General features: G+C 51.1%; 10 protein-coding genes across 10 annotated transcripts; 6 read left to right on the top strand and 4 right to left on the bottom strand.

Moving 5' to 3' along the window:
- Positions 1-1,969: 1,969 nt before the first annotated feature.
- On the top strand, positions 1,970-5,131 carry COCMIDRAFT_9754 (uncharacterized protein; the record flags this gene model as incomplete). The annotated part of the gene is made up of 3 exons (XM_007694939.1): positions 1,970-2,054; positions 2,128-4,852; positions 4,903-5,131. The coding sequence occupies 3 exons, from the start codon at positions 1,970-1,972 to the stop codon at positions 5,129-5,131; spliced, it is 3,039 nt and encodes a 1,012-aa protein (XP_007693129.1).
- Positions 5,132-6,191: 1,060 nt separating this feature from the next.
- COCMIDRAFT_109013 (uncharacterized protein) lies at positions 6,192-7,229 on the top strand (the record flags this gene model as incomplete). Its single annotated transcript, XM_007694938.1, has 2 exons — positions 6,192-6,467; positions 6,525-7,229. 2 exons carry the CDS (start codon positions 6,192-6,194, stop codon positions 7,227-7,229), a joined length of 981 nt encoding a protein of 326 aa, XP_007693128.1.
- Positions 7,230-8,009: 780 nt separating this feature from the next.
- COCMIDRAFT_109034 (uncharacterized protein) lies at positions 8,010-9,976 on the top strand (the record flags this gene model as incomplete). Its single annotated transcript, XM_007694937.1, has 3 exons — positions 8,010-8,603; positions 8,655-9,796; positions 9,850-9,976. 3 exons carry the CDS (start codon positions 8,010-8,012, stop codon positions 9,974-9,976), a joined length of 1,863 nt encoding a protein of 620 aa, XP_007693127.1.
- Positions 9,977-10,547: 571 nt separating this feature from the next.
- COCMIDRAFT_109019 (uncharacterized protein) lies at positions 10,548-11,975 on the top strand (the record flags this gene model as incomplete). Its single annotated transcript, XM_007694936.1, has 3 exons — positions 10,548-10,598; positions 10,652-11,470; positions 11,538-11,975. The coding sequence occupies 3 exons, from the start codon at positions 10,548-10,550 to the stop codon at positions 11,973-11,975; spliced, it is 1,308 nt and encodes a 435-aa protein (XP_007693126.1).
- A 228-nt stretch (positions 11,976-12,203) lies between these two features.
- Positions 12,204-13,394, bottom strand: COCMIDRAFT_109017 (uncharacterized protein; the record flags this gene model as incomplete). The annotated part of the gene is made up of 1 exon (XM_007694935.1): positions 12,204-13,394. The coding sequence occupies one exon, from the start codon at positions 13,392-13,394 to the stop codon at positions 12,204-12,206; it is 1,191 nt and encodes a 396-aa protein (XP_007693125.1).
- A 337-nt stretch (positions 13,395-13,731) lies between these two features.
- On the bottom strand, positions 13,732-15,038 carry COCMIDRAFT_109035 (uncharacterized protein; the record flags this gene model as incomplete). Its single annotated transcript, XM_007694934.1, has 7 exons — positions 13,732-14,232; positions 14,285-14,370; positions 14,418-14,443; positions 14,493-14,555; positions 14,611-14,737; positions 14,799-14,827; positions 14,881-15,038. The coding sequence occupies 7 exons, from the start codon at positions 15,036-15,038 to the stop codon at positions 13,732-13,734; spliced, it is 990 nt and encodes a 329-aa protein (XP_007693124.1).
- A 619-nt stretch (positions 15,039-15,657) lies between these two features.
- Positions 15,658-16,817, bottom strand: COCMIDRAFT_109018 (uncharacterized protein; the record flags this gene model as incomplete). The annotated part of the gene is made up of 3 exons (XM_007694933.1): positions 15,658-15,781; positions 15,837-16,526; positions 16,579-16,817. 3 exons carry the CDS (start codon positions 16,815-16,817, stop codon positions 15,658-15,660), a joined length of 1,053 nt encoding a protein of 350 aa, XP_007693123.1.
- A 531-nt stretch (positions 16,818-17,348) lies between these two features.
- On the top strand, positions 17,349-20,139 carry COCMIDRAFT_109022 (uncharacterized protein; the record flags this gene model as incomplete). The annotated part of the gene is made up of 5 exons (XM_007694932.1): positions 17,349-17,426; positions 17,706-17,795; positions 17,843-18,211; positions 18,262-18,931; positions 18,980-20,139. The coding sequence occupies 5 exons, from the start codon at positions 17,349-17,351 to the stop codon at positions 20,137-20,139; spliced, it is 2,367 nt and encodes a 788-aa protein (XP_007693122.1).
- Positions 20,140-20,708: 569 nt separating this feature from the next.
- COCMIDRAFT_9747 (uncharacterized protein) lies at positions 20,709-21,462 on the top strand (the record flags this gene model as incomplete). Its single annotated transcript, XM_007694931.1, has 4 exons — positions 20,709-20,728; positions 20,785-20,805; positions 20,866-21,005; positions 21,071-21,462. 4 exons carry the CDS (start codon positions 20,709-20,711, stop codon positions 21,460-21,462), a joined length of 573 nt encoding a protein of 190 aa, XP_007693121.1.
- Positions 21,463-22,997: 1,535 nt separating this feature from the next.
- On the bottom strand, positions 22,998-25,713 carry COCMIDRAFT_9746 (uncharacterized protein; the record flags this gene model as incomplete). The annotated part of the gene is made up of 6 exons (XM_007694930.1): positions 22,998-23,090; positions 23,145-23,767; positions 23,812-23,897; positions 23,955-24,597; positions 24,647-25,118; positions 25,195-25,713. The coding sequence occupies 6 exons, from the start codon at positions 25,711-25,713 to the stop codon at positions 22,998-23,000; spliced, it is 2,436 nt and encodes an 811-aa protein (XP_007693120.1).
- Positions 25,714-26,580: the final 867 nt, after the last annotated feature.

The following is a 26,580-nucleotide window of genomic DNA, read 5'->3' as shown; positions in this document are numbered from 1 at the left end:
ATCTTAATAATGCTTTCTATCACTGTCTTCTTCCATCGCTGATCTTCTATAGTCAGAAGATCATGCCTGTCCAGCGTTTTGATAACCAATGTCATTCATCATCATTTTCCCACCAATCGTCTTACAACAGCTCCTTCGCTGTTGGGCAGTCTCTCCATTCGAGCTTCATCGTCTTGAATATGAAGACATTGTCTCTTTTGGTTACTTCCTTTTCGGTAATTCGTATGAAATGAGTCATCTTATCCCACTGATTCAGTTGCATGAGCTGTGAAGACATCAGCCTTGATTTATACTCACAACAGTAGTAGTATTGCGACCTACCATAGTATCGAGCGATCATATGTCGGCGGCATTATTCCATGGAATTCCTAAGAAAATCTCTGGGCTCGACCACATCGCCGTTCCCACAACGGCGCCAGATGTAGCCCACTCCGAGTCAGCGGGGTAACATCCACCCAAGTCGCCCAATCGGACTTTAGAAAATCGTGTGTCGCCTTCGTGTAGATTGGCAAGCACATTGTCTGGCTTAACGTCTGAGTTCCTTGTCAGTCACATAAAGTCCATGACTTGCAGAAGTAAGCATCGTACCTACATGCACAAACCCATCCTCATATAAAGTATCAATTGTCTCAAGGACGCATCACGATACATATTTCAACTCCCGTCGATTTAGGGTCTTCTCAACAGACGCTTCTAGAAGGTCTCCTTGCAAGTTTTCAGAACTATAGTTGTCGGGATAGATGGCTCACTGATTTCATCGATCAAGGGTCGGAGGTACGGAGTACGTTGCTGGAATGTTTTGAGTACATCTCGTTTGCTTTCAACCCCTGGCCGATCTCGAACACTCATGATCACCACAAGCTCTTGCGTATGATTTCTGACAGTGACAAGAATTTGTGATGACAAATGAATGTACTGTGCTTACTTGGCAAACCACACAACATCTTGGATTTCCTTCGTAATAGTATAATTACCAGCAGATCTTTTCAGAATTCGACCTATTCGAAGGATTGATGACATTGGATGATGGTCAGATTGTACTATTAAGCACAAACGATCTTGGTGAGAATAAGACAAGAATTGTCAACTGTACAAGAGGTCATGACAAGAAGAAACAGCTGCGGTGAAGCAGGCCTTGGCTAGTGACACAATTTCCGATGTTTGTCGAGCGAACGCATAGTCGCAAGACTATACTCGTATAAGTGATAAGTGAACATCTCACGTGATCATGCGTGTGAGTACCATGGTCCCAAGATACTGGCAGACGACCATGTCAATTTTCTTCTGCACACAACATCATAATTACAAAATCCTGTGGCTATCATATAACTTACTCTAATCATTCCAATCTTCTAAACCAGCTATCTTTGATAGTGGACTTGAATAGTTGAATAATGTAGCTGGGAGGGCTTTAATTATCACATTTCTTTCGTGATTGAGTCGCAGTAACGTTATTTGGCAAAACGTATAATAATACATAGACTATATGCCCCATACTGCATCATAAATAGACAGTGGTTTTGGAGATGTAGGGAAATTGAGGTATAACACTAGTCCATATGCGGGCGATATAGGCAGCAGTCACGTGCTTTCGCGGTTTCTCATGACGGAGACGCGTCGCAGAACCCCACCTAGTTGTGGCGATTTTACCGGCTGAAGGGGATAATCAGAACATTTCGCCTCTTCTGTTACACCAAAAGATCGGCATACTCGCACTTCTTTGCCGTGTTGCCACCTTGTCCCTGAATTTGCCACTCAGATCCCGTGAACGCGCGATCGTTCCTTTGTATCGGCGCGGGAGTGCCAGGGGTATATCGCCATTGACTCTTCGTCACATTCATTCTCACATCTCCATTCCTTTATTGAGGTTCACCGTCGCTCATTCACCTTTTTCGGATTTTCCATCTACCACAACTTCCAATCTTTTTTCACAGTCGCAGTTGCCTATCTTTCCGTAATTATTGTCACCATGGCGCTGCGGCGATCCACCCGCAAGTCAACCAACAGCGTCGCCAACGATGTCGCCCCTGCAAGTTCGCCTCTTCCTGGAGCTAGTATGTGCAAGCTGCTCTGGGCAAACAATTCGTTGATTGCCTTGCATCGCTTGCAGCGCTGACATGTTTGTAGAAATAAAAGATTCCCCAGCAATGGGTAGTCGCCACCAGCAGAAACTCACTCGCGCTTCTCGCACCTTTGTTCCGAACTCCTCCGATCAAGAGAGCGATACGATTGAAGCCATCGTGCCCAAGGAATCTACACAAACTCGCCGGGTTCTCAAGGCAGTCTCGATCCCCACTTCCAAACCTCAGAAGACGCCCGCCACTCGCAGTCAGCTCTCCAGTGTCAACACCCGTCAGACAGAACAGGAGAGCTCGACTGGCTCACCTTCTCTAGACAACTCAGACTATGAAACGCCAGGAACCAGCATATCAACTACACCAGCTGCTTCAGTTGACCGCGGAAAGATGCCTGCTCGCCGAGGCCGCAACAATACCACCACGCCGTCGCAAAGCAGCGCATCGATTTCGAAACGATCCCGTGACATGGTCCTAGACTCGGACTCTGAAAGTGTTGTATTCGATATGGATGCGGAGATTGCTCTACAAATGCAGCTTGAGGATGAAATGGGTATGCCGCGAAGCAAGCGTCAGAAGACCGAAGAAGAGGATGAAGACGAGGTTATGGAAGAAGATGAAGACGACGATGAGATATCAGACTTGGATGAGCTGGACTCGCCACCTCCCTATATCGGCAAAGGAAAAGGCAAGGCTCTGGATATTCCGGTCAAGCGTGGTCGCTCTGCCCGCTCAAGTGCGAAGAAGAAGAGCAAATTCACAGAGGATGATTTCATCGATGACGAAGAATCCGATGGCGGTGATTTCCAACCTGACGAGCATGAAGACCATGATGACCTTGAGTCCTTGCTCGCTCTTGAGGAGGCGATGCTCCCAAGCGACAGCGATGAGGAGCCACTAAAGAAAACCGCTGCACGCCTGAGAAAGCTTGCTGCGGCGAGACCAACCAGGGCAGCTCGAGGCACGAAGAAGCAGTTGACCCACGATGAAAGGATTGAAGCACATGGACGACGGGCTAGGTTTGCGCACATTGCGGATAAATGGGAGCGGAAGCGTGCCATGAACCGTGAGCGAGCAGAACAGCAGCACCCCAAACTACGCACCATGTGGGATGACTTGAAGAAGGTTCCTGTTCTTGAGGTCCAAAAGGCAGAGCAGCCGCAGTCAATCAACAGGCGACTAAAGCCATTTCAACTTGAGGGACTCAGTTGGATGATTCGCCAGGAACAGACTCACTACAGGGGTGGCCTACTCGGAGACGAGATGGGTATGGGCAAGACTATCCAGGCTGTCTCCCTGATAATGTCTGACTACCCCGCGAAGCAGCCCACGCTTGTGTGCGTTCCACCCGTTGCTCTTATGCAGTGGACGAATGAGATACGCGAGTACACAGACAACAAGCTCAAGGTTCTTGTGTATCACGGCACGAACGCCAAGTGCAAAAAGATGACAGTCAAGGAGTTGAAGTCTTACGACGTCATCATGGTCTCCTACAATTCTTTGGAATCGCTGCATCGCAAAGAGACAAAAGGATGGTCCCGTGGAGAAGATATCATCAAGGAAGCGTCTCCACTCCATGCCATCTACTATCACCGTCTCATCCTGGACGAAGCGCACAGCATTAAGTCACGCAACACGGGTGTAGCCAAGGCTTGCTTTGCATTGAGGAGCGACTACAAGTGGTGCTTGTCCGGTACACCAGTTCAGAACCGTATCGGAGAGTTCTTTTCACTCCTTCGTTTCTTGGAGGTTCGTCCCTTTGCAGATTACTTCTGTCGTTCGTGTGATTGCGAGAAGCTCCACTGGGCTACGAATGACGACCACATGTGTGTCGCCTGTAACCATGGAGCGTCCGAGCATATCTCTGTTTTCAACCAAGAGTTGCTCAATCCTATCACTGGCGATGATCCCGAGCTTCGAGAAGAGGCCTTGACCAAGCTTCACCTCATCACTGCCCGTATCATGTTGCGACGCATGAAACGCGACCACACCAACTCTATGGAGCTTCCTATGAAGGATATCATCATTCACAACGAGTTCTTCAGTGAGGTGGAGCGTGACTTCTCGACCTCGATCATGTCGAACTCTTCGCGCAAGTTCGATACGTATGTCGCACAGGGTGTTATGCTCAACAATTACGCCAACATCTTCGGTCTGATTATGCAGATGCGTCAAGTCGCCAATCATCCTGATCTGCTGCTTAAGAAGAAGGCAGGTGAAGGTGCTGGTAATGTCTATGTCTGCAATATCTGTGATGAGCCGGCTGAGGATGCTGTTCGCTCTCACTGCCGCCACGAGTTCTGTCGTGCTTGTATCAAGGACTTCATGGACACTTGCGAGGCCTCAGGAACCGAGGCTGACTGCCCTCGGTGTCATATCGCCTTGTCCATCGACTTTGAGCAGCCCGAGCTCGAACAAGATGAGGATTCTGTAAAGAAAACATCGATTATCAACCGCATCAAAATGGAGAACTGGACTTCTTCTACCAAGATTGAGATGTTGGTGTACGATCTGTACAAGCTCCGAAGCAAGAAGCAGACGCTCAAATCGATCGTCTTCAGCCAGTTTACTTCCATGTTGCAACTGATTGAGTGGCGTCTTCGTCGCGCTGGTTTCAACACAGTCATGTTGGATGGTAGCATGACGCCTGCACAGCGACAGAAGAGCATTGACCATTTTATGACGAACCCAGATGTTGAGGTTTTCCTGGTGTCTCTGAAGGCTGGCGGTGTTGCCCTCAATTTGACCGAGGCTTCCAGGGTGTTCATCGTTGACCCGTAAGTTTTGTTCTCTCCTGCTATTATTCAGTCTGCTAATATGTTTGTAGGTGGTGGAACCCCGCTGCCGAGTGGCAGTCTGCGGATCGTTGTCATCGCATTGGTCAGCGTCGTCCCTGTGTCATTACACGTCTTTGCATCGAGGACAGTGTGGAGTCGCGTATGGTTGCACTGCAGGAGAAGAAGGCGGCCATGATTGCTGGAACGGTCAACAATGACAAGGTTGCCATGGATCGCCTCAGTCCTGAGGATTTGCAGTTCTTGTTCCGTGGTACCTAAGTCAGCTGAAGCGCTATGGTGTGATATGCAGTGTATGGACGAGGAGTTAAAAGGCGGTGTCGATTTTTGAAGGCGTTATAATGTGTATGCGTGCTTCAATCGGGATTCCAGGCGTTTCAAATAGTCGTATTCTAGAGCGATCCAAATAGGCATATACCCGTTATAATTCTCTTGTTATGCCCCCATCAGTGCAACGCCCAATGATTCCTGAGTAGAAAGTCTATGATGTTGTAGTAACCGAACACAGTGCAGATCACCGGCGTTACCATAGATTAGCGACTACAAGAACTGCACGCTAAGAGTGTGGTGTACATATGCATATGTACAACAGAACCCTGTGTCACATCTCCGTAGATCAAACAGATGGTAAGACTCTCATTCATCCAGCAATAGGAGAATACAATTATCAAGAAAGTCCTCCAGTTGTGCAGAGTCTCCCAGTAACAACACTGCCATTCGCCACCATCCGCACGCAATCACCGTGCAACTCCCCTAAACACACCCATCACACCGTTCCACGGTAACAAGCAGCAAGACAAATCCCATCGCAAAACCCCATCTCACCTACATCCCTAATACCAAACAAATCCGCGGGGTACCGAGGAGATGTTGTCACAGTCGCGCGTTTATGGTACGTAATGTTACGTAACCCCGACCTCGCGCGTGAGCCCGCCAACTTGCGCAATTACCACCGTTTTGTTCGGCTGGCGGCGACCGAGTGCACCACGCGCAGCATGGCGCGGGTACGACGTCAACAGCGGGAGTGACGTTCTTTTCTGGTGGAGGATGAGAGAGGTTAATGAAATCCGGGTGTCGGAACCTATGTATGCAAGTGAGTGTCCGGATTTGGGAGGTTTTGCGTAGGGGAAAGAGGGGAGGGGGGGGGTCTCGACTTCTGTTTTAATAGCTCTCTATTACTACTAATACTGCTCTTGTCTGACGGGGTTTTCTCTTGTGTTTTGGGTTTGGAAAGACTAGTGGTTGCGATATTTAGTTTGGTTGTTCTGCTCTGTCTCTTTTCTTGGGTTTTGGTGTTGTTCCGACTTTATGAGAGTTGATGATGGCGACGAAGATGCTTTCCGGCGCCAGGGACTGGGATTTCGACATTGATCGGTATCTTAATCGCGTTGTTGTTCCGTCGCCACTACACAAGCTTCCGGCTCCGGTATCGAGGTTCCTGGGGTATAGGAAGGAGACGCGGCAGGATGTTGGGAATGTGCTTGGGGCGTTTTGGTCGTTGGTCGGCGCGTTTTGTGGTTTGGCGGTTGTGGCTGGGGTGTTTAACAATACTGGGAGTATACAGTGGCATCATCCGCCTGCGTTGATTGCTTCTTTTGTGAGTACTCTGATACTGGTACGAGGCTGGTGGCAGCCACTGATGTACCGTGTATAGGGTGCTTCTGCCGTTTTGGAATACAACTCCATCCGCTCACCTCTCGGTCAACCACGCAACGCCATACTCGGTCATGCAATCTCAGCACTTATCGGTGTTAGCATATCGAAGCTTTTCCAGTATCACTCGGATTACGACTCCATCAAATGGATTGCTGGCGCCACGGCTTGCGGCTGCGCATCGGCCGCGATGCTCTTGACCAACACTGTACACCCACCTGGTGGCGCATCTGCTGTACTGGCGGCCACTGACCCCACCATCATAGCCATGGGCTATTACTTTGTCGGCCTTGTCATGTGGGGTACTACCTTGATGGTGATAGTTGGACTAATCATCAACAACATTCAACGACAATTCCCGGTCTACTGGTGGACACCATTGGATGTGCGCAAAGCGAAAGTCGAAGACGAAGAAGTAGTTCCAGATGCAAGAGGCGGGATAGAACGAAAGAAGACCATTGAAGAGCAACATTATGATCAATATGGCGACCGCATAGAGATCAACGGCGCTGAAGTCATATTACCAGATGACATGAGTTTGAATGCGGAGGAGACTGCAGTCTTAGAAAAGCTGCGAGAGCGGCTGAGAAAGAGAGCCGATTCAGAAAGAGGACAAATATCCGAGAAAGAAGACACAGACAGTGGAACGTGTAGTACGCGTGTGCCGAGCTGCAGTGAGAGCAGGAGCGGCCGCTCTGGTATATAGTGTTTGGGCTTATCATGGCGTGGAGTATGGCATAGATAAGAAGTATTGGGATTTCCGCGGTTCCGGGGAATGTCCCCCCCACAAAGCTGAACGATTCTAAAGTTGGGATCTGTGTGATGTTTCATTTTTCCTTATTCTAGCTCACATTCCTATCAGATGCGCATGCTTCTACTTTTTCTGTGCTTGGCATCACCCTGCTGGCCGACACAACTTTTCATCATGCCGGCCATTTTCCTGAATAGATTGAAGAGGGGCAGACTGATCTTGTACTACATCTCAGGCGCATACAGAAGAGCCCTCAAACCTCAAAGCGGCTCAGTACAGTAACTAGCATCAAGATGCCTATCATGGTGCCTCTTGATATGCATGGGTGAGTCTGACCTGGCACATGCAGCGATGCCAACGCCTTAGTTGCCCTATGATGCGTAGTGGGGGTGCGTTCATTGGCCGTGCGCGGCCTTCGCCACAAGTAAGAAAATTGATTCGCAAGGCTTTGTTGTTTGAGCCACCGCTGTTGACTATCATCTTTTGATCTTTTCACATCCATCACTTGCACTTGATTCCTTTCTTCTACACCGCATTTTCCGTCTCTTCCAGTCCCCTCATTTGCAGCAGAGACGCGTTGTGCCTTGACCGGAAACCCAAACGATCAGGCTTGGGTATTATCGATAAGAGGCTTAGCGGGGCACAAGATTGGCCCTGATCCCAACCCTACGAAATTTCCTTCTCTTCACCTCCACCATCCCCGAGTCCCTCCCCCTGACGCCATATTAAGACATCATGGTCTCTGCGTCCAAAGCCGCCCGTCAGGCAAAGCGCGCCGCCGATGGCGACGCTAAGCCCAAGAAGTCGGCCACTTCCAAGTTGTCATCCAAGGCCAACTCCAAGAATGCCTCCAAGGCCAACTCTGAGAACGGCGACAACCCCGAGGATCTTGAGCTGAACGAGGAGGTCCAGAAGCTCACTCTCCAACAAGATAAGCACGGCCTATCTGACCGTGTCACCACTGGTGTGCTTGCCTCGCTCGAGCAGTCGCGCGATGTCAAGATCATCTCTGCGTCGCTCGTGTTCCACGGCAAGGTTCTTTTCAACGACTCTACCATCGAGATCAACTACGGTCGCCGATATGGTCTGCTGGGTGAGAACGGTTGCGGAAAGACGACGCTGCTCAAGGCCATCGACAAGCGCGAGTTCCCCTTCCCAGAGCACATCGACATCTACCTGCTGAATCAGGGTGCCCCCAAGACTGAGTTGGGTGCCTTGGACTGGGTCGTCCGCGAGGCTGAGACTGAGCTGGCTCGTCTCGAGAAGATGGCTGAGGACATTCTCGAGAAGGACGGCCCTGAGAGCCCTCTCCTCGAGGATATCTACGAGGTACGTTGTATTCGGATAGTTATATTTTGACCCCCACTAACTAGTCAACAGCGTCAAGAAGATATGGACCCATCCACCTTCCACACTCGCGCTTCCCTCATTCTCACTGGTCTTGGTTTCAACAAGGTCACCATCAACAAGAAGACAAAGGACATGTCCGGTGGTTGGCGTATGCGTGTTGCGCTTGCCAAGGCCCTTTTCGTCAAGCCTGCTCTGCTCTTGCTCGATGACCCCACTGCCCATTTGGATCTCGAGGCCTGTGTGTGGCTTGAGGAGTACATGAAGAAGTGGGAGCGTACCCTGGTTCTCGTTTCCCACTCCATGGACTTCTTGAACGGTGTCTGCACAAACATGATTGATATGCGTCAAAAGAAACTCCTCTACTACGGAGGTAACTACGACGCTTACCACAAGACCCGTTCCGAACAGGAGGTCAACCAGACCAAGGCCTACGAGAAGCAACAAGACGAAATCAAGCACATCAAGAAGTTTATTGCTTCAGCCGGTACCTACGCCAACTTGGTCAGGCAAGCCAAGTCTCGTCAGAAGATCCTGGACAAGATGGAGGCGGATGGTCTCATCGAACCCGTTGCTGTTGACAAAGTCTTTACTTTCCGCTTCGCCGACGTTGAGAAGCTGCCGCCACCTGTGCTTTCGCTTGACGATGTCACCTTCTCCTACTCTGGAGATCCAAAAGACAACCTGTACGAGAATCTCGACTTTGGTGTCGACATGGACTCGCGAACAGCCCTTGTCGGACCCAACGGTGTTGGAAAGTCAACACTGCTCAACATCTTCACCGGAAAGCTCAGCCCTACATCTGGTGTTGTATCGCGCCATACTCACTTGAAGCTCGGTGTTTACAGCCAGCACTCTGCTGAACAGCTCGACCTCACCAAGTCTGCCCTTGACTTTGTCCGCGACAAGTTCCACCACATCAGCCAGGACATCCAGTACTGGCGTCAGCAGCTTGGTCGCTACGGTATGACTGGTGAGGCACAGACGTCCAAGATGGCTACTCTGTCTGATGGTCAAAAGTCTCGTATCGTCTTCGCTCTGCTCGCTATTGAGGGCCCTAACATGTTGCTTCTTGACGAACCTACCAACGGTCTGGATATCCCCACTATTGACAGTTTGGCCGATGCCATCAACGCCTTCAGCGGTGGTGTCGTTGTTGTTTCTCACGACTTCAGGTATGCTCATTCTCCTAAAGAAATGTTTGTACGGTGTGCTAACCTCAAGACAGATTGCTCGACAAGATTGCCAAGGATATCATGGTTTGCGAACACAAGACTGTCCGTCGGTGGGATGGTACCATTGGCGAGTACAAGGATCACCTCCGCAAGAAGATGGCTTCAACCGGTGCTCTCTAAATGGATAATTCAGAATGGGTTTAGAAAATGCATGCGTCCTTTGAGCAGCGGGGTGCGGGTACATAGCTAAAAGTAATGGCCTTAGAGCAGGTTTGAAATACCTCTGCAGTAGGCCGGCAGCTCATCGCTACCTGCGTCAGTGTTTCTGTACGGACAGAGACATCTGGATTATGCGTTATGATGCATTGGGATTTAGAGGAGTTTTAGAGTTGCCTTGCAATGAAATTATATCGCATAAGAGTCTTGGTGAATTTTGTGAATTTTGCATTATGTACTTAAGAGGTAGAAGTAAGTTGTTGATATGACGTGAATGCAACTCGGAATGCAACGGACATAACGAGATAGATAAGTGGCAGTGGGTCTGCACGTGCCGGTTTGCGAACTATGAGCTGTGACGAGCATCCCCGCAAGTTAACCTCCGCGGTGGAGCTTGAACATGGACATCCTCACGTTAGCCACTCGCTGATAACCTTCCTTAGTTCAGCCATTTCCCACCAAAGCTAAAGATCCCTAGACCCTCCGGGGTATCTCAATACGTTCATTGTTTACTCACACCAAACACTAGTCCGCCATGGCAGAACTCACGAGCACGAAACTCAATGCCGAGTCGCATCTCCTGCTCGTACGTCCAGCCTACTTACACGCAAGACGGCACTCACCAACTGACAATCCCAGGACCAACCTCTCCTCCGTATGCCATATGAGCTTTCTCGGCGCAACTTCAAAAACGCCCAGCGCGTCATCGAGCATTCGTCGAGCGCCCTGCCCACAGCCCTCAGCGCAACCGCAAAAGCCGCAAACAAGAACGCCTCACCAGAAGCAACCCTCTCCTCGCTCGACTCCCTTATTACCAAGATGCAAGGCCTAAAACGCAAACTCGAGGGCCTCCACGAAGAAGAAAACCGTCTCCACCGCGCAGCCAAAGCACGCCTGCAACACCTACAAGACCTATATTCAGTCCAGAGTCTCGTCGACGTCAAATACGACGAGTGGTCGCGCACACGACTTAGCAGGTTACTCGTCGACTACCTACTCCGCGAGGGATATGCAGAAAGCGCCACATGCCTAGCGCAAAGCAAAGGGATTGAAGACCTTGTTGATGTAGAAGCATTCGTAGCGTGTCATAAGATTGAGCGGAGTCTCCGTGAGGGCATGAGTACGGCACTGGCACTCGAGTGGTGCAAGGAACATGGCAAGGAGCTCAAGAAAGGAGGAAGCATGCTAGAGTTTGAGTTGAGGTTGCAGCAGTATATTGAGCTTGTGAGACAAGGGCATGAGGCCGGGTTGAGTGCGATGGATGGGCTCGAGGGGGAAGAGGGGGGTATGCACGGGGTTAGTATTGGTAGCCGTGGTGAAGGAGGGGGAGAAGCAAAGTTGGTGGAGGCGAGGGCGCATGCGAAGAAGTACCTTAGTGCGAGTGGGGATTTTACGCTCATGAGGCAGGCGGCGGGTATGTTGGCATATAGGCCGTGGGATGAGGTGGAGCCGTATGCTGTAAGTTTTCCATTCTCCTCCCCTACACGAGAGAGTGCAGCAGCGTAACTAACTTTCACAACTCTAGTCTCTCTACTCCCCTTCCCGCTGGTCCTACCTCGCAGACCTCTTCGTCTCAACCCATCACACACTGTACTCGCTCCCGCCCCGCCCCCTCCTCCACATCGCCCTCAGCGCGGGTCTCTCAGCCCTAAAGACGCCAGCCTGTCACTCGGAATACATTCCCTCTGCTACCAACGCCGCCTCGTCCGCTACGACCGTCTGCCCCATTTGCAGTGCTGAGCTCAAAGAACTCGCGCGCAACGTGCCATATGCGCTGCATACCAAGAGTATCGTGGAAGATGCACCGGTTGTACTGCCTAATGGCCGCATTTATGGCTCTGAGAGGTTGCGTATTTTCAATGAGAAGGTGGGGACGGAGCCCGGATATGTTAGGGATCCTGTGGCTGGGTTGACGGGGGATAAGTGGAAGGAGAGTGAGGTACGGAAGGTGTATATTATGTGATTATTGTTTCTTTTGGTTCCTTTCTTTTCTTTGTTTCCTTGGAGTAGGAGGTTGGCCTTTTTTGCTACGGAGATTACATGCGCATAGCGGGGCGTTTTGTTTTTTTCCGGTTTATCGTGGTGGGACGCCCCGGCGTGGGTTTTAGTCCTGCCTGTATCGGTAGTGCTGTCCTTTTCTTCAGATCTCGAAGATGGGTGCATTGTTTTTTTATGAATGAGTTTCATAGCCTCAATCATCTTCCTCGTCGTCTTCGTCTTCCTTTTCCTCACCCTTTTCCTCATCCTGCAAAGCCGCCTTCATCGCCTCCTTCTGACTCGGCAACCGTCCCCCCCTCGCCACCTTTGCCAACCTCTCCATCTCCTTCTCCTCATCACTATCAGCCACAAGCGGAATCTTCTCAAACACATACATTCTCGCCTCGCGATCCTCGCCTTTCCACCCACCACCGCCCTCGAGCGCCCCCAGCGTACGAACGTGATGGTACCCCGGATACTGCTCCCAATCGAACTTCCAGCTCTCAACGACCCTCAGCCCAACATGGCGAGCTAAATCGCGAATATTCCACAAAGTATACGGTTCCCCCTCAAACAGCGTAACTATAATCTTGCCGCCCATACGAAGAAACGGCTTAACATTCTGCTCCATCTTCTTCTTCCTCCCCCCCTCTTGTTCTTGCAAATCACCCTGCTCCTTCCCTCTCTTCCTCTTCCTACTCTCCTCCCTCTCCCTCTTCTGACTCTGCAGAATATGCAACCTCCTCTTCGCATCCTTGGTATCGATGCACGACTTGAAGAATTCCACCAGTAGCGCTTGGTTCGCGCGGACCTGGCGATTTACATCTGTGCTGAGACCGCCCGTGTGCGGGAACATGAAGGCGATGGTGTCCCAGCCTTGGTCGCCATCGCCGTCGTTGTCGTTGTCATTGTCATTGTCGTCGCGTTTGCAGCGGAGGTGCTTGTAGCTGGAGAGTTTTGTGGCGTCGATGGAGTGGAAGAGGGGGACTGGGGGTGTGAGGGAGGAGAGCTCGGTGGAGATGGGATCGAAGGTTGGGTATTTGGAGGAGACGTCTTCGTGCGAGTCGTAGCTTGTGGCTGTGACGTTTGCGCAGCCGTGCTCGATGGCGAGGGACCGTGTGAAGCTGAAGTCGCCCTCGCCGACGAGGAGGATGTGGTCATATTCGCCAAAGGGGATGGCGTGTTTTCGCTGTGAGGGCTGGAAGTGGGCGGGCTTGGTCGCTGGTGGTGCGTCTTTTGCGGCGGCCGAATCCATCTTTTGCTTCTTCTTCTTCGCGAGTGGTTTCGTCGCGGCTTGTTTTGTTTCTGCGGCTTTTGCTGCTGCCTTGCGGTGGTGTGCTGCTATTTTTCTCTCGCCCTCGCGCTTCAATTCACGGCGCGCGCGCTTCGTTTTTGTCTTGGACATGTTGGCTATATTCGAAGTTGTTCTCTGTGCTTCCGCAATTAGACGCAGGGCTCGGAGGTTTGCGGGGAACTTTTGGAAAATTATGAGCTTGGACCATCACCCATCGAGGGTTCGAAAGTGCATGTGAAAAGAGGGACGGGGGTACTTTGTGGAATCGACATTTCAATCCCATAAAGCTCTGAGGACATGATACAAACATCTGCACCACCAGACTATACATCTAGATGCGAGATGACTTCAATTGCTTCAACTACAATGTACAATAGACCTCCATGCGACTACCACAATTCGTGAGCCTGCACACCTTGAGAGTTTAATGAAACATCACAATTTCCTCTTATATCAGGTCGCGCTTGACGAACTGGTCGTACAGAGTGGCTCCGAGCTTGGCAGGAGAGCGCTCGACAGTAACACCGGCGGCCTCAAGCGCGGTGATCTTGGAGTTGGCATCACCCTTACCACCGCTGACAATGGCACCAGCGTGACCCATTCTCCTGCCTGGTGGGGCGGAAATACCAGCAATGAAGCTGACAACAGGCTTGTTGGCGGTATTGTACTCCTTCAAGAAGTCGGCAGCATCTTCCTCAGCAGAACCACCAATCTCACCAATCATGATGATACCGTCAGTCTCTTCGTCCTTGAGGAAGACGTTCAGGCAGTCAATGAAGTTGGTACCGGAGAAAGGGTCACCACCAATACCAACAACGAGGGACTGACCAAGGCCTGCTTGGGTAGTCTGGTTGACGGCTTCATAGGTAAGAGTTCCGGAACGAGAGACGATACCAACGCGGCCGCGCTTGTGGATGAATCCAGGCATGATACCAATCTTGCATTGGCCCTGGTAAAAGTCAGAAGGCTAATCCAGGTACGGATGTGGGTGGGGGACATACGGGAGCAATGATACCGGGGCAGTTAGGGCCAACCATGCGAGACTTGCTCTGGGACTTGAGCATATCTGTAATGCGCACCATGTCTACTTCCGTCAGTCACCGAAATTTCCCTAACAGACTTGACCAAGCGTACCGTGTTGGGGAATTCCCTCAGTGATACTGTCCATTGTAAGTTTCCATGTATCTCAGTTTCCATATGCACACCTACGTCACAATCAGAGGAACCTCGGCGGCGATAGCCTCCTCGATACTCGCGGCAGCGACCGGTGGGCTGCAGTGTGGTTAGGTTTCAAAGGCGACACGAGTCGTAGGCGGGTGAAGCATACGGAACGAAGATGGCAGTAGCGGTAGCTTGGGTCTCCTTCATGGCATCTGCCACATTCTTAAAGACGGGCAGTCCGAGATGCTGAGTGCCGGCCTTCTTGGGGTTTGTGCCTCCAACAACCTTTGTGCCTAACAAAGTGTCAGACCTGTCCCCCGCAGTATCAAAATGGCCTTTTGGCTAGTCGCATACCGTATTCAATTGCCTGCTGTGCGTGGAAGCTGCCTGCGTGTTAGTGTTACCCTTTACTTCAGCTTCTTCTGTTCCTACTTACGTTCCCTGCTTTCCAGTGAAACCCTGGAACAGAACCTTTGTGTCGCTGTTGATGCGAAGGTTCTTAATCGTCTCGGCATACTGCGAGGAAGCGGTCGCATACTGCCTGGTTGCGGCCTTTGATAGCGCAGAGCGCAGGGGTTGTCGGATAGACTGCATCGTGACTGATGAGTGGCCACGAGAGCAAATCTGGGGTAGTGAGAGGGTATCGCGGGTTTGATTTGGTGGTGGTTGACAGTCTGGGAGAAGCTGCGACACGCCGGGGGTTCTTCGGTGGAGCAGCTTGGCCAACCCTAAAATCTCGTGCCAGGGTCCGTCCGCGCCCGACAACATCACGAAAATAACTCGTTTGTCTACGGCCGCACAGCTGCACCGACTGGGTGCACCCACTGTCTGATTGCCAATATGCCGAGGTCTTCAATATCTGCAAGAAATGTCTGTATTTTTGACTTCATCCAAAGTCGATAGTATATTCCATCAATGACATGTCAAGTGTCCACGACCTGCGCTGTAACGCTTCAGGTATCACATCTCAAGGTGTTCAGAATCCGTGCGCGATGGCTGGATCGACGTTCTCCTGTAATCAGCTTCAAGTTGGTTAGGAAGAAAGAATCTCAGGGGACTGATCAATTTTTCAAGGCCCAGTAAAAGACTCAAATGGAAGCCTGTCCCGTCACAGTAGTCAAGAGGATTGAGCAGCGAATTTCGTGTGGCAGCCAGAATGGCTGTATTTTACATTTACTACATGTCTTGTACACGGCCGGGAATAGACCTGCATCTAGTCGTTAAGTTTTCCGTAAAATGGAATGCCAATGGCTTGAAGAAGGAGACGAGCGTCCTTGTTGCTAGTAGCATCGGTTTGGATGGTAACATGGCAACCAGGAATCATCTTGGGAGGATAGCTAGGTTGTGTTAGTATAAAATGAGTCGACAAGACAGATACAGTAAGATACTCACGCGTCATAATTGACCTCGATCTCGGGGAAGAGGGCAACTTGGTCCGGGGTAAGGCCAAAGCTCATATTGCCGTGTCCATCACCAGATGAACCGGGCACGCCCTTCCATTCCTTGATCCTCGGCAGCACCACGTCGATCAGCTTGGCCAAAAAATTGTCGGCGTCTTCGCGTTCCATGGTAGAGGTGACTGCGACATATCTGCCCTTTCGCAGTCCCCAGCCGACTACGTTGTGCCTTGCCTTGTGCGAAACTGCTCGCACATTGCTAATGGCCTGCAGCACCATGCCGGCTACATGCAAGTTTCCGCTGTTCTCTTGGGCTTCTGGCACCATGGAGTGTACTACGACCTTTGTGATTTTGGGCACATTGCGGAATGTGCGGGGTTCTTGGAGCAGGCGCAGGACTTCACCCTTGCCTCGCGGGGGCCGCAGTGGGCGGTTCTTGAAGTAGGGCGAGTCGCCAGTCCATTCGCGCAGCCGCTGCTCGGTCTTGGGGGCCCGGTAGCCTGGGGGATAGTGCTGGTATGTGAGGGTGAGCAGGTCTGAGGCGATTTTGCTCTGGTACGTTTGCTCGAGGCGCGACAGGCTGAAGGGCCCCGGCTGGAAGAGTCGCGATGCGGGGTCTGACTCTGGCGGGGGCTGGTGAGGGTGGAGTGGGCCGCGATAGTACTTGGGCGAGCGATATTGGTACCTGTGACGGGTGTGAGGATGGGCTCGTTGGTCATGCGGCGGGGACACGGTACCTGCTAGGCGGCAGCTGCTTGTTCCCCCTTCTCCGCAGCCGACTCCTTGCTACCGGGTCGAAATCCTTGACGAGATGTGCTGGCGGTGGTGGCGTCTGGAGGGAGGATGCGTCCTCGATTTCTGCGAGCGCCTGGGACGAGGCATTGCGGCCGAGGGCGGGCAAGGCGGCGCGAACAGCCGGTCTGGCCGAGTTCCCCAGGGCCACGGCGGTGCGCAGCGGCAGGTCACGGATGGCCATGACGACGTCGGGGGAACGTGTGGAGGGTGATTGTCGTCGGTGATAGCAGCAGCATGGCCCATGTCCAGTCTCCAGCGGACTTTTCCAGGCCATGCGCTATGCGCTATACGCTATACGCTAGACGACCAGGGCTGCAGGGATGGCCTACACAATGCTACCGCCAGCCAGCTAGGGCCCGCCCTGGCAGCCAATAGGGCAGCCCCACCTAGAGGCACCTGGCTACGACAACGGCCACCAGCTGCTGCGCGGCTGACAATTGCTGGTACACTCGACCATGTCTTGTGCTTCTGCTTCTTTGTCCTGCTGTGCGTGTGCTTCTTCCCGCGCCACCTCTCGTCGTGCTGCCTCGCCGTCGCCTGCGTCCCGCGGCACGGCGTCATCCCGTTCCTTGGCTGCGCCTCGTCTCTTCCTTCCTGCCATCCAGCCCGCCTGCCCCGCGACTTATCCTCCACCACCACCCTGTCAACCTCCACATTCACCACACCCCCTTCTTCTGCATGCATTCTCCCATTGCCTACCCCCTCGGCCACCATGAACGGCGTCTCGCGATTCCTCAGCCGGCGTGACAAGCACGGCGAAAAACGCGCCTCCAAACACGCCAAATCAAAAGTACGCCCGTCCTCTTTCGCTTCTACTTACTTGCTCGACTCCCCCGCCCCTGCGCCATGCTGCACCGTCCGTCTGCCGTCCCCTCCCCGGATGAGCCGCCGCCGGCGACTGTCTGCTGGCGTTCAGACACTGTACCATAAGCTTCCATTTGTATTGCCGCATTCTCTAGGCGACAGTCTTCTATTACTGCACACTTCAGCGCCAGGTCGCCCTCTTCCCACGCCCACCACCACCTTTCAAGACCCTCTTCCCCGCTCTTCTGACCATGTCTCTCTCCAGTCTCAATCTCAAGATGCCCCGCTCGATCTCTACAGAATATTCACCAATGAAGGGCCCAGGCCGCCAGCAAACGAACATGCCGAGAAAAAGGTACGTCAAGCGGCACGACTGCACGCACTCGCATTGACCATGTACAGGTCAAGATGCTGCTTACCCGACTCCACGGTTCGGGTATAACAAAAATGGCTGAAGAACAGGCCGAACACGCCCTCGCTTGGTACCCGGATGACCTCGACAAAGCCTACGACCTCTTGGTCCTTGCCAACGAATCGCTCGAGGGCGAACTGAAGGACTATAACCCCAACGTTCCCATGCTGGGCGCCATCAATCGGAATATGGTGACATGCTATTTAGATGCGCTCCTCTTTGCCATGTTTGCGCGCCTTGACAGCTTTGAAGCCATGCTGTACGACAATTTCGAGGATGAGCCCCGGAAGAAACTGGCCGCCGTCTTGAGACTTTGGGTGAACCTGTTGCGCACAGGCCAGCTCATCAGAGTCGACCTGGTATGGTATATCCGCACCACCGTCACTTTCGTAGCTAATGACCATCACAGACCAAGCATCTTCAGGATTCGCTCGCAACATGTGGCTGGGAAGATGCGGCGCAAGTGCGGCAGCAGGACGCATCCGAAGCTTTTACCTTTATCACAGGCGCGCTGGAACTGCCACTCCTTACCTTAAAGATGGACATTTATCATACTGGGCGCGAAGATAAAGAAGATGACCACAAGTTTGTCAACGAACGACTTCTGGAAGTTGCTATCCCAGAACCAGAAGAGGGTCGTATCGTTACGCTCGAGGACTGCCTAGAGACCTATTTCAACAACAGAATCGAGGTTAAGCGCTACCTGCAACGGCAAAATACGATTGCCTCCATAAGATCAAACAGGGACGAATTCACAGGCAAGGATGCTGAGAAAAACGAGTCGATACACATCGAAACTGCAGAAGTAGAGACACCAATGACTCCAATCGTCTCATCTCCCTTGTCGCTGGAGCCTACGACCACTTTGGCCCCAGTTCGACCTGAGCTAGAAGGTCGTCGCCGTGCTGATAGCATCTTCGGTAAGCGCTACTTGCGCCAGCCTCCTGAAGCCCAAATGTTCGACGAGAAGAAGCATGTCGAGGATATGCTAGACAACAGCTCTGGCGGTCGACCCCGCTCGGCTTCTCTACTTAAGAAGGAGATTCTCATGCCCGCATGGCAGTTTTTCAGTCTAATCCGTAAGTCTAGTTTCCCACCAATATATATGGTGCTAACAATCTTGGTAGCATGGTACACGGATAACGTGCCAAGGTCAGATGCGCAGGTTGCAGCACACTTCTCTGCAAAACGCCCTGTTCTTGGAATATGTCTGAAGCGATACACGATGAACTCAAATGGCACTCCGAAGCGCCTCGATACTTACATCGACATTCCACTTGACATTGGCTTGCCCCATTTCATTTCTGACGAAAGAATGAAGGAAGAGGGTCCATTGTTTGGCAATTTCAAGCTAGTGCTACAATCGGTCGTCTGCCATCGAGGTGTATCGGTGGACTCTGGTCATTACATTGCACTTGTTCGTGCCAATGCTCGTGGGAGGCCCGAAACTGCCAATTCCGAGTCTGATGAAGAAGAAGGCAAATGGCTACGGTTTGACGATCTTTCCAATCAACGAGTCACCGAGGTCGACATTGAGCAAGCTCTGCGAGAAGAGTCGCCATATCTCTTATTCTACCAAGTACAGCCTATTGATGAAGAACTGGCTTCCAGAGGTGATCCCCCAACCTACGCAGAGGCGCAGTCCGGAATCCCGTCGATAGATCCGTCCCGCGAAACGCTGGCCTCTGTGCCCTCTACCACCGCAACGGACGTGGATACTACTGGCGACTGGGAAAAGATTAGCGTGCCTGATGCGTGTACTGAACCGAATCGCACGGACGAGCCAGCCAGTCGGAACAGCACTTCCAGTAATTGGCGGAGCAGCATAACCATTGACGACGGCGAGGGGAGCCTTCGTGGACGAACCCAACCGACAACTCCAGCTGAAGAGAAGCCCGGCTTCCTATCTGTTTCCCGGCGCGGCTCACGCATATGGATGTCCGGCGCTGGCAAAAGTCGGCCGGGTAGTCCAAGTGGCGAGAATCGGTTGTCCATTACGCTGTCGCGCCTGACAGGCCGGGGTAGCACCAACAAGCTGATCACGACAGAGGCTGTCAGTACTGGCGATGAGCCTATTTTTGTAATCGACAAGGCCATAAGCCCTGAGGGCAGTCAAAAATCACCGTCTCCGGTCAAAGAGAAGAAAGAGTCTGGAATTTCGCGAAGCAAGAGCAAAAAGGAGAAGAAGGATAGGATGAGGAGTAAGAGTAGAGAGCCTGGTGCGGTCCTGGACAAAGGTAAGTCAAAGGGAAAGAATCGGCCGGATCGTGAATGCATTGTTATGTGATTGCTACAAGTTCTGGTTATTGGTTGGAAATTAGTTGCATTGGGACAGGGGGTGACTATGAGGTCGACACCGGAGTTTTTGATATTTTAGCATGGCGTTTGGGGAACAACAATGGTTCATGTGGGTTGGGTACCAAGGGTGTTAAATAGGCGTCGGTTTGCATACATATCCACAGGACTATTATAGATAAGATACCCTGAATTCAAGTAGAGCCAGAGCGCTGGCAGTCTGTCAAACGTCGACATTTTTTGCTGTACCGATGAAACCTGCTGTACCGAAGGAAATTATCGCTATACTGTTGTGAACTAGGGATGTGTTCTGAGAAGACTTTGGACGAGCCTAGAAGGGTGAAATCCAATTGAGGTTAACCCGCCGCCGGCAACCTGGCCTCTTGGGTCGCGCTAGGGTTAAGTATTCCTCGCCCACCACAAAAGTCGCCCGCTCATCCCTTCGGCTTCTCTCCCACGTTTCGCGCCACAACACCTCACCTCTCTTCCAGGACTTTTTATAATCCCCTGTCGAAGCGCTCCTCACCTACCCTCCTCGATCCATCCACCCCGACTCTCACAATGGCTATCAACCCACAAATGTATGCATCCCCGGTCTCCGAGGCTGTTGAAGACAGTTTGCTAACCCTCGCCGCAGTTCCAACCTAGTCATCATCCTGTATGCTCCGCTCTATCCTTTTCGCATCCGCAGCAGATCAGAACTCTAACACATATGCAGGGGATTTATGCAAATTTCAAAAAGGATTCCCTTTGATGACCCCAACGTACTCAACGGCGTGCGCGCACTCTACATCGTCTCCAACCTGATTATCGCGGGCATCTACCTCTACGTCCAGACGCAGATCAACAAAAAAAATGGTGCGTCGCCCCACCGTCACGAATACTTTCGATGAAAAGTAAGCAGGCTAACACACATGGCGCAGACATGACCGTCGTCAAATACGTCGAGCCCCCGCCAATGGGATCCGGCGAGGAACCCAAATTCGTCGCTACCACCGTTAAGGCGTACGATCTCGGCAAGCTGCGCGAGCTTTTCAAGGCCCAGGCCATGGGCGTCGGCATGATGTGCGTTATGCACCTTTACTTCAAATACACCAACCCGCTCCTCATCCAGTCTATCATCCCCCTCAAGGGCGCGTTCGAGGGAAACCTCGTCAAGGTTCATTTGTTTGGCCAGCCTGCGACCGGTGACCTAGCTAGGCCGTGGAAGGCTGCTGGTGGCATGATGGGTATGGGTGCTGGTGAGATTAAGACGGATAAGAAGAGCATTGAGGCTGCTGAGCGCGCTGGACGCGGTGGTGTCAAGGATGAATAGGCTGCTTGCATAATTTGGTAGGGTGCCATGTGGTGTCTAGATTATTTAGAAGTCGCTGCTGGCATCTTGGACTGCAAATTTCGGAACCCTTCGGATAGGAGCTACTGTTACTTTGTACAACACTCATGAAACTTCTCAGCCTACTTCTTATTCTTTTATCCGCCTTTTCACTATGCATATCGTGAAAGCTATCGCGGGGTATATTGAAAAAAAAGGGAAACCAAGAAGAGAGATGGTCAATGTTAGTCAACAGTGGGTTCGCCCGTGCCATTAAGTTTACTCTCTACATAAACTCTAAGCGCAAGGCCAAGCCCAAGACCAAGACTAAGAGAAAACCATACCTCGATATGAATTAAGTTTGCTCTACCCAGACTAGTAAATATCATCACGTCCAGTACACACACACACACACACACACACACACACACACACACTCTACACACACTACACACACTCTCTCTCTCTCCCATCTCCTCCCATACCAACCCATAAATGATGTAACCCATGCAACTCCGGCCTCCTTCTTATCATGTCAGCAATCGTACCCGCTCACCTCGCACTACATGTATCTCCCTCCTTCTCACATTTCATCTCGTGTTTACATATTGTACCGTGTATCCATGGAAACAACGTCAGCCAATTGCTTTTTCGGACTGGAAAATTGTTAGAGTGGCACAGAGAGAGAGAGAGATGGGGGGGATTTCAATATGTATACGATAGGAGTAGAGATGAGTTACCGAGGTCGCGGTATTGGGTATGCAAGCTACAAAGAATACCAAAGGTACCGTATAGTCTATGTTGAGGTGTTGTGAAGCATCAAGGGTAAGAAGGCATACATAGTGGCTGATAGAAATGGTAATGGTAATGGTAAAAAAAAATTCTAATATTCTAATTCGTCTCTAGTGAATGGTAAATTTGGTATTTGCAACAATAAAAAAAAATATGTACATGCTGGCTCCCAAATAGGGAGTTATCTGCATGAATGTCAAGTTTAGCTGAATGCTCAGTCCTCCTGTAGCCGAGCTTGCTACAATTACAACTGTCTTACTGTAGAAAATTGTGGTGCGGTTTCTTCCTTAAAAAAGCATGCTGAGTGCTATTTTGGAGATACTGAAAGTGGTACTAGTCTTCTCGACGTTCTTCTGTCCACGATGGGCTAGACTCCCTATAGCCAAACCTGTTCTGGCAACATTGAATACGGCCTTGGAACCGAAGAGTGGACATCAGGTGTTATGATCTCGTATTCTGTTCCACTCGTTCACTTTCTTCCCGCTGGTATGGCGTTGTGTCCATGGTTATATGGTCTGATTCTGTAGCATGGAGTTTGGAAATGTGTAATATAGAACGGCCGGCCAACTGGGACGGTATTCCAATTCGTTATACTGTTGAGCGTAGGACTCTCGAAAAGACCACCGCCAATAGGAGCTTAGCGGAGCCTTAATCTGGAATACGGTCTGCCAAGCTCATGATGCTTGCTCTTGCATACAGTCGGAAAGGCAGAGAAAAAAAGATAGCATGTCATTCGCTAACATAGCTCAGACTCTTGCTGTCCATTGGGTAAAATAGCCGTCTTGCATTGGCATTGCAACAGGCTCGTTCTCGTAGTTGAAAGGGTCACCCCAGAAACCCTGCTTTGGTCAGTAATCATGTCCTTCTCTAACGCACTACATTATGAAACTTACAAAATCGAATTCGGGGATGACGTTGGTAGATGGTTGCATATCTCCAACGATGTTGTTAATGTTGTTTATATTGATGTCGTCCCAGACTGGGGCGCGATTTTGGAAATTTGATGTCGAATCCATCATGTCAGGTTGAGGTTGTACTGGTGGCGGCTGGGGGAGTGGTTGAGACTGTGGTAGTAGTGTCGGTTGATTGAACGTCATGGAACTGGGTTGATAAGCATAAGCAGGTATTTCCGCTATTGCTTGGTATGGTCCTGTGTTGCTGGTTGGCATAGGACCCAGTGGAAGCGTAGGCATAGTTGCAGATAAGGGTGTAGATGTAGACGTAGACGTCGATGTGGATGTAGACGTGGGGAGAGGCATAATCGCAGACACAGGTGCGGGCTGGCCCATGTACGAATTCAATGGTTGAGTTTGGGCCCTGGGCGAAAGGTTGTGCTCGGCCACGGCTTTGTCAATCATGTTCTTGACAGCTTGCCATGCCTTAGCGTTGTTGTTTGCTCGAAGAATGCGCGACATTTGCAGCGCTCGTAGGGCTCGTTGCCGGTCTGGCGCATCGAACAGGGGGTTGCGTAGCTCGGATAAAATATGCATGATAGCTTGGAACGAAGCAATGGCGCCTTGATTTGTTAGCTTTGAAAATACGAGAAGTGGGTCGGTATACCAATGTGCCACTGAAAGCGAGCGGCGTCAACATCCGCAGCTGCTCCGTTGATTGTCTCCACGCAGTTGACAGATTTTTCGAATATTCTAAATCGTTAGTCTCTGCTAGCTCTAAACAAGTCGTTTTCGACTGGAAATACGTACGATCTGCGAATGTCATCGGAGAAGACGTCATCACGGTACGCACGCGGCATACGGAGCCAGAAAAATAAGTAAGCGCGCCATTCGAGTAGCGAAGCCAGTCCCAAGGTCAATCGTTCCATTGGTATTTCCGGGTTAAGAAATTGCAAGTACTTCCGATGGGTCTCTTCGTGTACTTCATCGAGCATGACTTTGATCTGATCATAAAGATCCCGCAGCTCCTGTGCGGGGTCTGGCCGAGAGGTTCCGTGAAGCCCAGAATCTAGCATTCGCCGCTCTAAACGATACGTGCTTTGGACTATGCGCCTCAGTGCTCGCATACCGTTGAATCGGACCAGCTGAAACGTCATTGATGTGAACTTTTGCTCATTGTATGGAGCTTGGCCTGGACTCGCTCCATCGACAAGTTCTTCATCATCGATATTCCGGGGGAAAAGCGTTGTGTAAAAGTCTTCAGTGATGCTTGGCTCTTGACCCTTGCATTCAGCTGCACGAAATTCCAGATGTCCAAGCTGATGCCACATGCGGCGGCGTTGTTCAATAGTGAGGGCGTCCATTGATCCTGTTGGAAACAATGATGGATCTCGGTGTAATCCCTGATTCAGAGCGATACGAAAAGCTATGCCAATCAAGACCCACGCTTTTCCTACTTCTCATGTCAGCTTAGTATATTGATGAATGCTTTATAAGCCTACCCATGTCTTCTTCTCTTGTGATGCACGTCAGCCATAGTACAAAGCCCTGGAATATTTCAAGATCGGATGTTGTTAGGTAATTTTCTCTTGCGAGGGAGATTTCGACGCCCAGCTGAAATCGGTCCAGAAGAGCTTCCTTGGTGTCGCCAAATTTGGTCTGGACAATTTTAGGAGGCAATGAATTGACGGCAGAGAAGTAGATGGCGTAGGCAATAGGATGTGCTTCACGGTTATATGTGAAAAATTTGCGCATCACTGTCGGTCTATGCGTGATCCTCACCATAGGGTCTACATTGGCGAAATAGACGTCCAAGAGGATATCGCGGTGTTCTTGGGTGCTAGGAAGTAAGTTTTCAAGGTTGGAGCCTGCGCTTGCGCGGCCCAGTGAGAGTAGATCGACTAAACTGCTTTGTGGAACTTCTTTTCTCTCCTCATCCGTCTTATCGCCTAGCAAAGCCTTGATATCTTGAATCTAATAAGGGTCAGCGCATACTTGCTTGATATGAAGGGCGATTACAGAAAGACAAAAATGGCGACGTCTTACTTACCTCGTCAGCAAGCAATGCAAAGTGCAGAGATGAGACAAACTGGGATTGTCCACCATTCAGCAAAAGGGTCCCGTCGCCATTGTCAGATGTAATACCGGCTCCTTGGGAAGTCTGACTGCTGGATGACGGGGTCGAGGCGTCCATCTCTTTTCTCTCAAAGTCGGCGCTGGAGCGCAGAGACGATACCGAGTTAGTCCCCTGTCCAGCGACCGCCTTTTCCAGAAGATACTCAAGTCGATCCAGCCGGGCTTGAACATCATTACTTCTTCCACCTTTTGCGCCGGTCGCCAGGGTAGATTTCGATATCCTTCCACTAGCAGTGGGTGCCTGAACCTGATCTGTCCAGGTGCAAGCATGGTTGCCTCGAGTACAAGAGCCACAGACAGGATGGACATGGTCGCATTTGACTTTCCTTCGTCGACATGTTAAACAGGATGAAATCACTCGTGGGCGGCCTCCGGTTTGTTTGCCCGTCGAGCCTGGTGAATGGCCTAATGCGCCGCCCTGGATATCGGCCATGACCGTACAAGAATGAAGGATGGTCCTTTACGCAACGCCCAAAGTTTTCAGAGGCGTGGGTCGGTGGACGGGGAAGAAATAGCCCCGCTGCACCGGATGTCGAGCATGCACCAACGCCCCCACTCGTGTGTGGATCTGACCAATCTGAGGATTAGCGCGGATCATTGAGGCTCCATAGGCTCCATCATCGGCTCGGGGCCCAAGTAGAAACTAGAGCAACATTTTATCCCTCGGCATGTGCCTCAAAGTAGAAAACCCTGAATGCCCTGCATGTCACTTGGACACCCCTGAGACCTGATCGCTGTTTTGAATCCGTCAAGCTCGTACTACGGCCCATGTTGTTCATATAACGATAGCCAATGGCCGCCAAGGCAGCACTCCAGCATGAACTTTGCTGAAGCATAAAACATGACTGCCACGTATCTCGCCATTTCTTAAGTCTCCGGGAGATTTCCATGTGTAAAGTATGGTGTTCACAAAAGCAGACCTGATGATCTCATCCAGCAGGGTTGTAATCACCTTTGTGTATGTATATATATGTCTATCAACTAGCCTTACAGTCACATGCTGCGTCATCGCTGACTATCCCGACCTCCCGACGGATAGTCTAAATTTAAGATACAACGTGCTTATGGTGCTAAGTTCTAGACTAGCATCTCCCCGCTCAAAAACGGACATCCTGCCTTTCGTCCGCAGAAAAGCTGTGCATGAGCTGGCACAAAACCACCTCGCACATTTCTGCAAAGTCAGCGATGCCTAAGTGCAGCTTACTGTATCCGTGCCAAGGCTTAGCTTATTAAGCTAAGTCAGCTGCGCTGACACTCGCCGCAGGCGAGTGCCGACGCTCAATACGATATTACCATCAAT

This window comes from Bipolaris oryzae, assembly GCF_000523455.1.
Source record: "Bipolaris oryzae ATCC 44560 unplaced genomic scaffold scaffold_254, whole genome shotgun sequence".
NCBI classification, from domain to species: domain Eukaryota; kingdom Fungi; phylum Ascomycota; class Dothideomycetes; order Pleosporales; family Pleosporaceae; genus Bipolaris; species Bipolaris oryzae.
Note: the sequence above shows the minus strand (reverse complement) of the source record. Positions and strands in the feature narration are given on the sequence as shown.